This window comes from Geotrypetes seraphini, chromosome 2, assembly GCF_902459505.1.
Source record: "Geotrypetes seraphini chromosome 2, aGeoSer1.1, whole genome shotgun sequence".
NCBI lineage: Eukaryota > Metazoa > Chordata > Amphibia > Gymnophiona > Dermophiidae > Geotrypetes > Geotrypetes seraphini.
Genome location: NC_047085.1, coordinates 308,500,145 through 308,515,540, shown reverse-complemented (window position 1 = coordinate 308,515,540; position 15,396 = coordinate 308,500,145). Strand labels below are relative to the sequence as shown.

Here is a 15,396-nt window from a genome sequence, read left to right as displayed (position 1 = left end):
ATCTTGGCCATGAGGCTTCTTGCATTTGCGTATAAGCACCGCAGGTCCCGTCGTTTTTCCTCCACCTCCGTATTTACCTGGGCCGCCTCCCCTTGAATTTCGGGCAGTTCTCCTGTTCCCTGTGCTTCTGCTTTGCCCTCAGCCTTTATCCTTGTAGCTTTCGGTTTCCCCACTTTTCCGCCACCCCACTCCCCCGCTTTTCCTCTGGGTTTTCTAGCCCTACCGGCCCCCTCCTGGGCTATCATCCCTTGAGCCTCTGTTTGATCCCCCTCGCCTTGTGGCACCCCTATATTGCCCTCAGTTTTCGCCCTCGTGCCACCCAGTCCCCCTGTGTCTCCATGCCCCTTAGTCTCCTCCCAGCAAGCTCCCTTTACCTGGTGTTTCCCTCGCTGTCTGATCATAAGATTCACCGGTCTCTCTACTTCCTCCTTGCAGTCAGCCCGTTCAGCATCTGTTCTGGATACTGTTGTCCGAAGCGTTAACATCAGGTCAGCTGTCGGCTTTCCCCCTCTCCTCAGTTTAAAGCCCTCTCGATCTCCTTCCTCACATTGGCTGCCAGTAGTCTAGTTCCCGCTGTGCTCAGGTGCAGGCCGTCTCGCCGGTAGAGCTTGCTCTTTCCCCAGAAGGACGTCCAGTTCCTCACAAAGTGGAAGCCCTCCTCCTGGCACCATCTCCTCAACCATGCATTCACAGCCTGGAGGTCCGCCTGCCTCTTTGCATCTGCTCTCGGTACAGGCAGGATCTCTGAGAATGCTATCCTACGGGTACTCCGCTTCAGCTTTCGTCCCAGGGCCCTGAACTGGTCAGTCAGTGTGGCCATGCTGAAGTTCCTCCGGCTCACATCATTCGTTCCGACGTGGATTATCACCGCAGTCTCCTCTGTCTCTGCTCCGTCCAGGATCCTCTCGATCCTATCAGTGACATCTCGTGTCTTGGCCCCTGGGAGACAAGTCACTAGCCGGTCCTCCCTTCCTCCAGCTACGTGACTATCTACCTCTCTCAAGATCGAGTCTCCCACCACAATAGCAGACTTCCCTTTAAATAAGAACTACTTGTTCTTATAGTATGTGGTTACTAATATTTATTAACAGCAATATATTTTCAGCCCCCATTATCTTCAGCAAACAAAAAAATTTAAACTGGACACTCTACAGTCCTGTGTTCTTAGAGAATTGTACAAAACATGTACTATTTCAAAGTCTATGTATTTGCTAAGCATCCATCTCTATGCAAAATGAAAATGGCTGTTACAGTGCAGCCATTCAAAGATAAGAATGTGCTCTAGATGTAATTTACTTAGATTTCAGCAAAGCCTTTGACATGGATCCTCATCGGAGGCTCTTAAACTCCATGGGCTGAAGTTAGGGCCCAAAATGGTGAACTGGATTAGAAGATGGTTGACGGACAGATGCCAGAGGGTGGTGGTTAATGGAATTTGCTCAGAAGGAAAGGTGACTAATGGAGTGCCTCGGGGATCGGTGCTAGGATTCAAGACAAAGTTAGACAAGTTCCTGCTGAACTAGAAAATACGCAGGTAAGGCTAGACTCAATTAGGGCACTGGTCTTTGACCTAAGGGCTGCCGCAGGAGTGGACTGCTGGGCATGATGGACCACTGGTCTGACCCAGCAGCGGCAATTCTTATGTTCAATATGTTTGTGAGCAACATTGCTGAAGGGTTAGAAAGTTAGGTTAGCCTTTCTGCGGATGAGACCAAGAGAGAATGACACGGTGACAAAATTCATCACCGTTCCCGTCCTCGTGGATAACCACGGGAAACCATCTTCATGTCATTCTTTAAGGAGAGAGGAAAGAATCAGAGTATAATTGGGCACAACCACTGACCCGCAAGCTTTGCTTTGAAGAATGCTGGTGTAGAAGGACCGAGGTTGAAATAGACACTAGAAAATGACATGGGATTATTTCCTGCGGTTATCCGTGGGGACGGGAACAGTGATGAATTTTGTCTAGAAAATGACACGGGGAAAAAAATCTGTCCCCGTCACTGCACCGTCCCCAGCCCACCATCCTCTGCACCGCCCCGTCACCGCCGTTCCCTTCACCGCCCCGTCACCGCCATCCCTTTCACCGCCCCGTCACCATCCCCGCAGCATCCATATAAGCCTTAGTACTGCAATATTTAGCTTATTCCTTTCTTATAAATCAAAGTTCTGGCTGCTGAACTAGAGAAAGAGATGTTCAGCTGGCAGGGCTTAGTTTATAAATTTTTATCAACACAACTAATATACTACTTTATCCTAAAGCAAAAAATAAATAAATAAATAGAATTTTTTTTTCTACCTTTGTTGTCTGGTTTCTGCTTTCCACATCTTCTCATTCAATTCCTTCCATCCACTGTGTGTCTTCTCTCTGCGTCTTCCATTTGCTGTTACTGTGCCTCTCCCTTCACCCCCTCCCACAATTGGTCTAGCACCCATCTTCTTCCCTCCGCTCCCCCATAGTCTGGCATCTGTCTTCTTCCCTTCCAGCATCTTCTCCCCACTCTGCCTTCCACATTTCCCTTCAGGGTCTGTTCCTCTCTACCCTCTTTCAATGTCTGTTCTATTCCTTTCCACCACCACCCTTCCCTCCCTCCTTTATCATCTGTTCCTTTCTACCACCCTTCTTTCATATCTTCTATCAGTCCCCCCCCCAATCACTAGCAGTCTCTCTTCTCCCTTACCATGAGCAAATAGAACTTCTGAAAATTGTATTGCTGAGGCATTATTTCTAATGCCTCAGCATTAGACATCAATTTTATAATTCTTACTGTCTGCTCTGATTTCATTCACAATTTGGTTTGTGTTGTGGCTGAGGATTCCATGAGGCATTTAACCTTTTCCTGTCTCTTGAACTGTGATTTCAAGTTGATTCCTTCAATAATGGAATCTCACGGCAGTAGCAGTTTTCTCTTTTGGGCTCTTTTGACATTTTTTAAGGGATTTCTTGTACATTTGGTGCTGGTCTTCTTTGATGAGGTCACTTCAGAATCTATTTCCAAGGAAGAGAAACTTTTTCCCTTTCACTCCCTCCTTCTTTGTGTGAGCCGGGAACATGCGGTCCCCGCAGCCCCCACCCGCACGCCGGCTCAAACATTTAACCAGCTTCCTCTCTCCACCTCACCTTAGTTTGCCGGCTTTCTTTTTCGGCGACCGGCACGCTTTCAAAGAGCCCGCGTGTGCGGCTGCTCAAAGTTCAATCTTTGGCTCTGCTGCAACTTCCTGTTTCCGGTTGGGTCAGAGCAGAAGATTGAATACTGAGCAGCTGCGCATGCGCGGCTCTTTGAAAGCGTGCCGGTCGCCGAAAAAGAAAGCCGGCAAACTAAGGTGAGGTGGAGAGAGGAAGCTGGTTAAATGATCGAGCCGGTGTGCGGGTGGGGGCTGCGGGGACCACGCGATCCTTGGTGCCTCACTGCGGTGACAAGACCATTCACCGCTCCACGGGGCGGTGAATGGCCTTGTCCCCGCAAAGGCTGATATTTTTCATTCCTCGTTTTGGCGGGTTACCCGCGGCTAAATGCGGTAGCCGCAGGTAAACCGCCACCGTGTCATTCTCTAATTTTGTCACCATGTCATTCTCTAGATTTAACAGAAGACACCCTGGAGGGAATGGAATACATGAAAATGATCTGCAAAAGTTAGAAGAATGGTCTAACGTCTGGCAACTAAAATTCAATGTGAGTGCAGAGTGATGCATTTGGGGGGTAGAAATCCGAGGGAATTGTATGAGAGACTGATAAGCACTGATGGAGAGAGGGACTTTGGGGTGATTGTGTCTGAGGATCTAAAGGCATCTAAACAGTGTGATAAAGTGGTGGCTGTAGCCAGAAGGATGCTAGGCTGTATAGAAAGAGGAATAACCTGCAGAAGGGAGGTGTTGTGGACCTTGTATGGAAAAATTATGTTCTTACCTGTTAATTTTCTTTCCTTTAGATGCAGCAGATGAATCCAGAGACCAATGGGGTAGCACACATCTACCAGCAGGCGGAGATAGAGAAATTGATTAACAGGTGGTTCCTATTGGCTGGCACTCCTCTTGTATCTTCAGTATAGCTCCTTGCCCAAGCATCCATAACCATCAATAGGCATAGCATGTAAAAAACTTCTTTCCCATAACAAATCTTAAAAGAATACAACCATCAATAACAAACTTCAAAAGTTGCAAAAGAAAAAAACGACAGACAATATCCAGAAAGGGTGAGGCTCTAGATTCATCTGCTGCATCTAAAGGAAAGAAAATTAACAGGTAAGAACATATTTTTTCCTTCCTTAGCAACAGCAGCAGATGAATCCAGAGACCAATGGGATGTAGCAAAGCAATCCTCAATCTGGGTGGGAAGCAAACGCTGCCTCCGCAATAACCGAAGCATTAACCGCATCCACCTCATGCGACCCTACATTCAACCGGTAATGCTGAGATAAAGCACTTTCGGAAGACCAAGTAGCCGCGAGACAAAACTCCTCCAAGGAATAAACCTCTGGACCGAGTCCATGAAGTAGCCATCGCTTTAGCGGAATGGTCATGAAGCTCTTTCGTCAACCACTTCCCTGCCATCAAGCAAGCGTAAATAATGTCCTCCTGGACCCATCGAGCGATGGAGGCTTTGGACGCTACCATACGTTTGAGGCGTCTCTTGAAGAATACAAAAAGGTGATCTAAACAACTAAAAGTCGTTAGAAACCTAGCTCGCGGAGAACGCTACACACTTTCAAAAAAATGCAGTGAAGAAAAGCACGTCTCCCCATTTCTCCTCCCAGGAAGAAGGAAGGAAAAGTGAGTGTCATAAAAGAAAGGATGACCCTCCTTAGAAAGAAACTGTGGTACCGTCCGAACTGACACCCCAGATTTTGTAAATCAGAAATAGGAATCCCTGCCGAACAAGGCCTGCAACCCCGTGTTCAACGGCATGGTCCTTTAGAGTCTCAAAAGACAAGGATGAAATGAAGCCTTCGGTAAACTGCGAAGAAGTACTTTAAGACTGTACTCCGGACAGGGCTTTCTAAGAAGTGTACGAATATATCGTATTCCGTTTAGGAACTGAACTACATGAAGCTGAGAAGTAAGCGAAGAGCAATATACCTGGCACTTGAAGCTGAAGGGAATTGAACGCTAAGCCCTTGGCAATACACTTGTGCCAAAAAAGAACTCTGGAAGGGTGCAAATGTTAAGTACCCAAGAAAGGAAAAACCTCCAAAAGGAAGCAGAAGCCACAGGTGAAGAAGTCTGTATCGTCTGGATAAGAGAAGAAACAACCTGCTTCGCATAACCCTTACACGTCAGCCATGACTTTTCAAAAGCTAGGTCGTAATACCAAAATAGTACGAACATCCATGTTGATCGTACCCTAGGTGAGCAAATCCGGAGATACCAGGAAACTCAACAGTCCGGCTGTTGAAAGACTCATCAGATCCGTATAGCAAGGATGGTGCAGCCAATCCAGAGATTCTACAAATACTGTGCCCTAAAAGCAAGCCTGAGATGGCAAATCCAAGCCATCTTCAGCCAGGGGAAAACACTGAAAAAAGAGATACCAGAGGCAAGAAAGAAGCCACGCTGCTACCCCCTCTGACTCCCACTCCCTGTGCCCGCCGAAGAAGCTAGGAAGCTTAGAATTTCGAGACGAGGCCATGAGGTCTAGTTCCAGATCTCACTTCCATAAAAAGAACTGGAACGCCTGAGCCAAAATTCTCAATATCCAGGATGTAGAAGATTTCATTATTACTAACATTCACACTTTATAGAGCGTACACAGCGCTGAACATTGTAACATACAATAAATGGGCCATGCTCAGATTTCGCGGAGAGAAAGTCTATCCAAACTCTTTTCCTGACCCATAAAATGATCTGCCAACAGAAGAAGAAGATGAGGGTCCATCCACTGAACCACAACTTTATCCGGCAACTGAGTACATCATCTACTTCCCAGGCTGTAGAGAAATACTCCCATCATAATACTGACTGAAAGACCTTCAGCGTCATTCCTGAAGAATGGTCTGAAGCGCCAGAAAAGTAGCCTGACCATGCTCCAGAGTAGAAGAATGAACAAGTACTGAGTAGTCTCTTAAGACCAGACTCCTGGAGCTGAGGATAGAAGGCACCGAGCCCCCCAACCCAACAGCCCGGGATGTTTGGTGATCATGAGCTAGTCCAGCAAAGACCAAGGCATGCCTTTGAAAAGAGAAATCTCGCTGAGCCACCAAATCATACAGAGAGATGCTTCAGGAGCCTACTAAATAATTGGAGCCCTGAGATACTGGGAACCACTGGAACAAAAGCGACTGCTGTAGCGTTATAATGGGAAAGCAAGCCAAAGTTCCCAGTGGAGTCAGCAACATGAATCCTAGAACCTGTACAGAATCCCATACTCTTGGTCATGGTGACCGAACAAGAATGCAAATCTGAGACTGTGACCCATCGCCCTAGTCTCTGGGAAGAAACACATTTTTCTCCTATATGAATAAAAACATCTCCCCGATATACCTATAAATAGTGCAAATTTGAAGATTCAAGTCCAAAGAACTGAGGAAAAGAAACCACCCTTTTCGTGTCAGTCAAATGGCCCAACTGGAAGACGTCCAAATCAAGCAGTCAGTCAAGAAGTAGGTGAATCGCCTGGTAGTACCAAAACGGTACCATTGCCCACATTTTCTAAAATGTTCGTGAAGCCTTGGGTAGGCGAAATGGCATGTGCCAAAACTGAAAGTGCTGCTCCAAGAGACAAGCAAACCTAGTGCCGATTCGGAGTCCATAGTGAAAATGTAAATATTCTCCAAGATTTTCTGCAGAAATGTGTAACCCAGAGAAACTAATTCAGCAGAATGGGATCCAGCCTGCCCAATGCCCCCATCTTGGACACCATGCAGTTAGTGGAACATCCCTTAGTTCCTGAAGCACTACAAGAACTGCCCTGAGGACCAGTAACACTTAAAAGGGAAATACAAAACATAGAGACTCCAAGAATGAACCAGAAACCTGAGGAGGATGCAAAGTTGCAAGCATCCTGAAAAATGTTCACAGCCCCCTGACCTGACATTATAGCGTCTTCCCCCTCATGAGAAAGCCTGAAGAGTCATTGGAAGAAGTCAAGATCCCCTCAGAATGAAGTGCAGAAGGTCAGGGAACGGGATGAGAACTGTAGGATTTGTAAGAAGAAAGAAATTCTCCTAGGAAAAATCAAGTTTCGCAATATAAAGAGGAGTATACTGGAACCATGAAAACAGTATTAACTCCATGCAACGTGAGTGAAATACCTATGTTCTTTAAAGTGAACACGTACTAGACACAATCAAGATGCTGCATCTACCGCCCCGTGGAAAACAGCAGCATCCTAACAGGTATCAGACAAAGCTCACATCGCTAATGAGAGCTTCGGGGATGAGGCTAACAGCCACATAGCACGTGCTCCTCTGCGGGTTTGTTAGAAGGAGCTGTACAGTCCTTCCTGTCTGGTCGGGGGGTCCGTCTAGCATGTGCCATGAGAAAATGGCGACAGGAGAAACCAGCGTGATAAGCATGGAAATCTGAAGTCCAGGCCCCCTCAGAAATAGAAAAAGAGAGTCCTGGCCGCAGGAAGATGCAAAGTGTCATTATGCCCATAGAGACAGCCCGAACTTGGAAACTGTTTGTACTACCTTTAGGCATATATATCCTATGCCACTACTAGACACATGCAGCTCAGCACAGAGGCCCAAATAAGAAGGACAGTTACCAACAGACAAAGGCTCAATATGCAGGGACCCCCCAAGAGACACAATGAGATACCCGTGTGAAATAAAGGGCACTATCTTACTGCTGATCTCACTGTGCCATGATTTGCCGCATGTCGACCTAGTCCGGAGACAAACTGAGACTGGGTGACCTAGCACAGGTCAGAGTCTCTCTGGTAATCCCCTCGAGTGCTAACTCCAGAGTCCGATTAAACTAGCAGCTTCGTTCAAGTGAATACAGCAGGAACACAGACATAAGACATATAAATCTGCCCAAGCTTGTCCCAAAGCTGGTGAAACACGTTCAACTTGTCTGAACCGGAAAGGAGAGAAGCCGCAGCATACCCTGACCAAAGTCAGCTGGAAATAAACTACCGGAATGCTGCAGCTCTCCCGCCATCGCCGGAGACCCAAGCACGCGCCTGATTCTTGCCGACATGTGGCCGCTGCATCAATGCTCCTAGAAACATAGTCGGATTCAAGCCCCGCAAAATTTACCCTGCCACGGCATGCATAGAAAGAAAATCAGACTCGGGGAATAACTAGAAGAACGGTGCGGTGCTTCCCACAGCGCTGGAAAAACCATGTCCCATCTCATGCGCGTTGCTTTAAACCGGCACCTGCACAATCAGTTGCACATAGCCGCGACAAACACTGACGAAAGAGAGCCTCAGAATAAACAGGACTACTACTGCTGCACTGAAACCCAACGAGGACAACAAGTGCAAGCATGAAATCGCACCGCTACTGCCGCACTGTAACCAACAAGGAAACCAAGCGCGTGCATGCAAAGGGCAGGAAAGTCCCGGCTCCCTCAACTGATTTCTAGTCATAAAACTTAGCCTCAATAAAATATCCATTCCTTAAACATACGTTGACTGAACCCACAGTACTAAGACTCCCAAACAGAACCTGAAGTTCAAACAACAGTAAAAAACACATGCTTACTCACAAGCTTGTTGTTAGGGCCAGTTGAAGCCAGTAAGAGCTGGTTGTGCAGCACTAACAGGGCAGAATGTAGCAACTGTGGTCTCCCTTTCTTTTTTTTTTAAACAGAGAAGGGAAAGAAGAAAAAAATCGAGACCCAGTCAGACCCTCTAGCAATGAAGGGAAGGTGAGGCAGGGATCTGGGGGGTCCAGGTGTAACCCCTAAAGCTGGCACCGTTCAGCCGGACACCCCTGTCTCACTGAAGAGAAACCTCAACAGGAGAAATAGAATGGCAGTCTCACTGAAGCGAAACCTCAACAGGAGAAAATAAAGTTCCAGTCACAGCTAGAATTCAGGAGCTAGTTGAATAGCGACCATTTCCTGCTGGGAGATAGAGAATACTGGAGATACAGCCAATGGGACCACCTGTTAATCAGTTTCTAAATCTCTGCCTGCTGGTAGATGTGTGCTATCCCATTGGTCTCTGGATTCATCTGCTGCTGTTGCTAAGGAAAGGTTGTTGGGTGATGCCACATTTGGAGTATTGTGTTCAGTTTTGGACACCATATCTGGTGAAGGATTTAAAAGGTTTGAAGTGGTTCAGAGGTAGGTGACAAAAATGGTAAGGGGTTTGAACCAAAAGAAGTATGAGAAGAGACTGGAAGACCTAAATATGTATATTCTAGAGGAGAGGAGGGACCGGGGAGACGATACAGACATTTAAATACATGAAAGGTTTTCATATAGAACCAAATCTTTTCAAGAGAAGAGAAAATGGTAAAACTAGAGGGCATAATCTGAGGTTGCAGGGAGGAAGACTCAGGAGCAATGTTAGGAAATTATTTTCACGGAGAGGATGGTAGATGACTGGAATGCCCTCCTTAGGGAAGTGGTACAGAGGGAAACAGTGATAGAATTCAAAAAAGTATGGGGTAAACAAAGGATCTCTAATTAACAAATGAAGGAAGTAAATTAAAGAACTAAGGCCGGTACTGGACAGACTTGTATGGTCTGTGTCCCATATGTGGTGATTTGGTGTGGAATGGGCTGGGGAGGGCATCAATGGGAACTCCACTAACTTGGAACATGAGGATGTTAATGGCCAGACTTTATGGTAGACATCCTGCAAACAGGATGGTTGGATAGGCTTGAGAGAGCTAGGACGGCAACTTCAACATTTGGAACCTAGGACAATACCAGGTGGATTTACAGTTTATATTCCAGAAATACTAGATACAAGTTGATTAAATCATTTTTAATGGGTAGACTGGATGGACTGTTCAGGTCTTTAGCTGTAGTCATTTACTATGTTAAGAATCTGTTGTAGCTATTCTATAATTAGCCAGGGCTCCAATTCCCTGTACTATAGAAAATGCTATGCATTACATAGGCGATGTCTCCAATAAGTGCAACTATTCTCTGTACTCTTTTTAAATCTCTAATATTGTAAAGCTATATGGTGCCTGTTTATATATTGCTGCCCCATATTGCTGGGCATTATTCATGGTCCAGTTGATATCCGAAGGTCCATACAAATGAAAAAATATACACCCCATATACACTGTATAGAGATTATTGGTCTAATACTAACATAAACTTTATGAAGTTTATGTTAGTATTAGACCAATAATCTCTTTACAGTGTATATGGGGCCGCAATATATAAACAGGCACCATATAGCTTTACAATATTAGAGATTTAAAAAGAGTACAGAGAATAGTTAGTGATTTAGAGCAGTGTTTTTCAACCTTTTTTGGGCAAAGGCACACTTGTTTCATGAAAAAAATCACGAGGCACACCACCATTAGAAAATGTTAAAAAATTTAACTCTGTGCCTATATTGACTATATATAAAGTAATTCTCTTGAATAGGAATCAAATAAACACAAAGAAAGTATTTTATAATTACTTTATTATGAAATATTAAGTAAACAGAATAGTGAAAAATTATAAAATACTTTATTCAGTGCGAAACCTGGGCCTGCTTGGCTGAACACAAAGCTGATAATCTGGCTGGAATCGAAGAAAGACACATACGTAGCTCTTCGTCAACAGCCGTTCCCTTCACCGCCCCGTCACCACCATCCCTTTCACCGCCCCGTCACCGCCACTGCCATCCCATTCACCGCCCCGTCACCGTCCCCGCTGCATCCATATAAGCCTTAGTACTGTAATATTTAGCTTATTCCTTTCTTATAAATCAAAGTTCCTACTGCTGAACTAGAGAAAGAGATGTTCAGCTGGCAGGGCTTTGTTTATAAATTTTTATCAACACAACTAATATACTATTTTATCCTAAAGCAAAAAATAAATAAATAAATAAAAAAATTTTTTCTACCTTTGTTGTCTGGTTTCTGCTTTCCACATCTTCTCATTCAATTCCTTCCATCCACTGTGTGTCTTCTCTCTACGTCTTCCATTTGCTGTTACTGTGCCTCTCCCTTCACCCCCCCCCCCAATTGGTCTAGCACCCATCTTCTTCCCTCCGCTCCCCCATAGTCTGGCATCTGTCTTCTTCCCACTCTGTCTTCCACATTTCCCTTCGGGGTCTGTTCCTCTCCACCCTCCTTCAATGTCTGTCCTATTCCTTTCCACCAACCACCCTTCCCTCCCTCCTTTACCATCTGTTCCTTTCTACTACCCTTCAGCTCCTCTCACGTGGCTTATCTATCTACCTTCCTCCCTCTTATTTTCATGGCACGTTACAATGTAATTTGTGCAAGCCACTGGAGCCTGCAAGCTCAGTCCCTGTCCCATCCCCACAAACCATCTCGCTTCTGTGCTCCTATTTTCTCCATTTCTAATATCTCCCCTATGTATCTGTCATTGCCCCCCCTCCCCCGGTGTCCATATACCATCCCCATGGCATGTCCCCTTTATGTCTCTGTCCCTATGCCCCATGCACATAATTTCCCCTCTTTCTGTTACCTTCCTGTGTCCAGATTTCCCCTATCTTCCTCTTCCATACCAGTGTGTCTCTTCTTTTCAACCCCATCTAGCTTTTTTCCCTCTTTCTTCCCCCCCCCCTGCTTCTAGCATCTGGCTCACCTGCCTGTCCTTCCCTTTCTTTCCTGCTGTGGGTTTTTCTTTCCGTCTTCATCCACTTGGCCCAGAATCTTTTTCCCTTTCACTCCCTCCTTCCAATTTGAGCCGGGAACACGAGCGATTGCACGGTCCCCGCAGCCACCACTCGCCTGCCCAATCGATCCAACTGTTTAGCCAGCTCTCTCCCTTCACCTCACCTTAGTTTGTAGGTTTTGTTTTTCGGCGACATGCACGCTTTCCCAAAGAGCCGCGCATGCGCGGCTGCTCAGTGTTCAATCTTCTGCTCTGCTGCAACTTCCTGTTTCCGGTTGCGTCAGAGCAGAAGATCGAAACTGAACAGCAGCGGGGACTGGGGGAGTCTCATGGGAGCGTGTGCGGGACCCGGCCTGAGGCCTAATCAGTGTCTGCACCGTACGGCACACCAGGCAACATCTCGCGGCACACTAACAGCGGTTGAAAAACACTGATTTAGAGAGAAGTGAATAAGGACTACACTAACAATTGGTTAAAATTTATCCAATAAGTGCAAGCCATTATATTAACCTGCTCACCATCCTAAAGTTTCTCACATGTCCCTGCGATGATCTATGGCTAACCATACAGAATGCCAAGAAAAGGAAAATACAGTGGTACCTCGGTTTGCGCAGATGCTCAAGACTCAGCACAAAGAAGGCAGATCTTTGGGCACCGGCACGTCCTGTGTGTTGGTGCTGGTGCCAAATGGGGGTAAGGAATGTCATCGGGTGGGTGTCTGGGGGATAACGGATCGCAAGAGGGGGGGGGGGGGCGCGACACGAGTGGGGGGATGGCTGATCACTTGGGGGGGCCTTCATGAGTGGGGGGAGCAATGCCAGTTCTTGGGGGGTAGAGCAGCGCCGCTGGCCTCGGGAGGGTGGGAACGAATCAAGCGAGTTTCCCTTAGTTCCTAAGGGGAAACTCGCTTTTTTTTTTTTTTAATCTTTATTCATTTTTAATCTTTCAACAAGTGTACAAATTAATATCATACATATTCTTGAAAACATTACTTGTAAATCTATCAAGAAACCCATAACCCACCCCCTCTTCCCATTATTATTAATAGTAAACACAATAAGAACCCTTCCCCCTCTCTATTATTCATGGTGTATATTTCAATCAAATAACTGGTGTTTAATCATCACAAAAGATGTCAATGGCCCCCATATTTTAGAAAAGGTCTTATAGTTTCCATTTTGTACAGCTATTGATCTTTCCATTTTGAACATATGACATAATGAGTTCCACCAAAAGGTGAAATTAAGTTTACTACAATCCTTCCAATTGTTGGTGATATGTTGGAAACTCGCTTTGATATACGAGTATTTTGGTTTACGAGCATGCTTCTGGAACAAATTATGCTCGTAAACCAAGGTTCCACTGTACGAGAAATTCAATTGCCAACTTCAGCAGGTTCCCAGTTCATTATGATCAATACTGATGTTTATACAGTGCCAAAGAAACTACAGACTTCCAGTAGTGTTGCACCCCAGGATTACTCTTTAGAGCTACAATTGTCTCACATTAATGGTGCTTGAAATTAAAATCCTTTGGTCTTACCTCAGCAACTGACTGCAGGCTGCGTGCAAATTTGATCTGGTTGACACCATGATGGACGGGTTTACCATAGGTAGCTCCCTTGGGGACAGGGCGTTTGCGGCCACCTCGGCGAACACGAATACGGTAGATAACATAACCTGCACATGGAGTTAAATTTAAAAAAACCAAAACTGGTAAAGGCACAATTCTTGAACTGAATGCTTTCATACTGCTCAAACCAAAAGCCACAAACCCATCATCCTCTGACAAATATCAAGCAAAATCCCAAAGAACAGATTTATTCCTTTTTGCTCATTTCCATGGATGGCTCCACCACAAAAATTTTAAAGCCTAGTATCAATAGGAGTCAAACAATAGAAAAATAGAGTGACTCAGATCAAAGATTTGGTGTACTGACTCCACAATCCTGCTTAAATAACTGGACTAAAACAGGAAGGGTTATATAATAGGAACAAAATAAAATGGGAAAGGAAATAGACTTGGCATATCTGTCGTGTACAACACATCACTAGGCATAACTTTAGACAAAGTTATGCTTACAAAAAAAATTTTGTTTTATGAAGGTTAAATGAAAATTAATGCCTCCACCTTCATAAATTTGTTTAATGAAGACATCGCAATTAATAAAAAATGTCATAAGAGAGCAAGTTTCCCATTATACGTGTACGGAGTCTGTTCAAAAAGTTCCAGGACAGTTTGAATTGCGCACCAACAGAAGTTCTTTTGAGATGTGTTAGGTGGTGTTCAGAAGTATGAAACCTCATGAGTAACCTCCTTTTTTCTGTTTGTTGATATCTGTTTTCATCTCAGAGCTACAGCAGTTTTTGTGAAAGTGTGTTTTCATGATTGGCTATTTTTCATCATATGCGACCTCAATAAGTAGTGCTACAGCATGAAGTTCTGTTTTAAATTGGGTAAGACCACTACAGAAACTTATGAAATGTTGAAAGTGGCTTATGTGGAACATGTCATGAGTTGTAGAAGGTGTTTGGAATGGTATTCACATTTCAAAAGTGGTCGTGAATCAGTGGAAGACCATCAACATCAACTGATGATCATGTTGATTAAGTGAGAGTTCTTGTGCACACTAATCAGCGATCAACTGTTAGAGAATTGGCAGAGGAATACAACGTCTCCACTGGTTCATGCTACAACAGGGGTCTCAAAGTCCCTCCTTGAGGGCCACAATTCAATCGTGTTTTCAGGATATCCCCAATGAATATGCATGAGATCTGTGTGCATGCACTGCTTTCAATGCATATTCATTGGGGAAATCCTGAAAACCCGACTGGATTGCAGCCCTCAAGGAGGGACTTTGAGATCCCTGTGCTACAACATTCTAAGATATGTTGGAAATGTCTTGCATTGCGGCAAAATTTTTTTACACAGTTGATGACCGACGAACAGAAGAACAACTGTATCATGATCTGTCAGAATCCTCTTGAGCAGGCAAATGAAGATGAAACATTTCTTGATAAACTTATTAACTGGTGATGAGATACACATTATTACATGGAAACCAAAGCTCAGTCATCTCAATGGAGAACCAAAACAATCGCTAAGACTGAAAAAAAAGCTCAGCAAGTTCGGTCAAAGTGACGTTAACAGGTTTTTGGGTGTTTTTTGGTTTTTTTTTACAGTCGCGGCATTGTTCACTATGAATTTCTACCACAAGGACAAATTGTCAACCAAAATTACTATCTGAAAGTGTTGAAACAACTCTGAGAGAATCAAGAGGAAGCGGCCTGAACTTTGGAAGGAGCAGTCATGGTCCCTGCATCATGACTATGCGCCCGCTCATGTCGCCATCAAAATTTGTGAATTTTGTGCATAAAATGTGACGACAGTTCTTCCCCAGGCACCTTACTCTCCTGACTTGGCCCCTGCTGACTTCTTGTTTCCTAAACTTAACTCCATGCTGAAAGATTTGATACCATTGAAGACAAAGCAAAACACGCCACAGTAACTTTTAGTGATTCCTGAAGATACATTTAAGGTCTGTTTCCAGGAGTGGAAAAATGTATACATAGGGAAGAGGATTATTTTGAAGGGAACCCAATGGAATAAGTTGTAAGGTTGTTTAATAATTTTTTTATAAAATCAGTCCTGGAACATTTTGAACAGACCTCGTATCTTCTTTTCTA

General features: G+C 44.8%; 1 protein-coding gene across 1 annotated transcript in view; it reads right to left on the bottom strand.

The window, feature by feature from the left end:
• Positions 1-15,396, bottom strand: part of LOC117353715 (60S ribosomal protein L15) — a 43,245-nt gene that overhangs the window by 20,957 nt on the left and 6,892 nt on the right. The window contains exon 3 of the mRNA XM_033929953.1: positions 13,253-13,389. Within this exon, the coding sequence (XP_033785844.1) occupies positions 13,253-13,389 (137 nt within the window). The remainder of the gene's footprint in view (positions 1-13,252; positions 13,390-15,396) is intronic.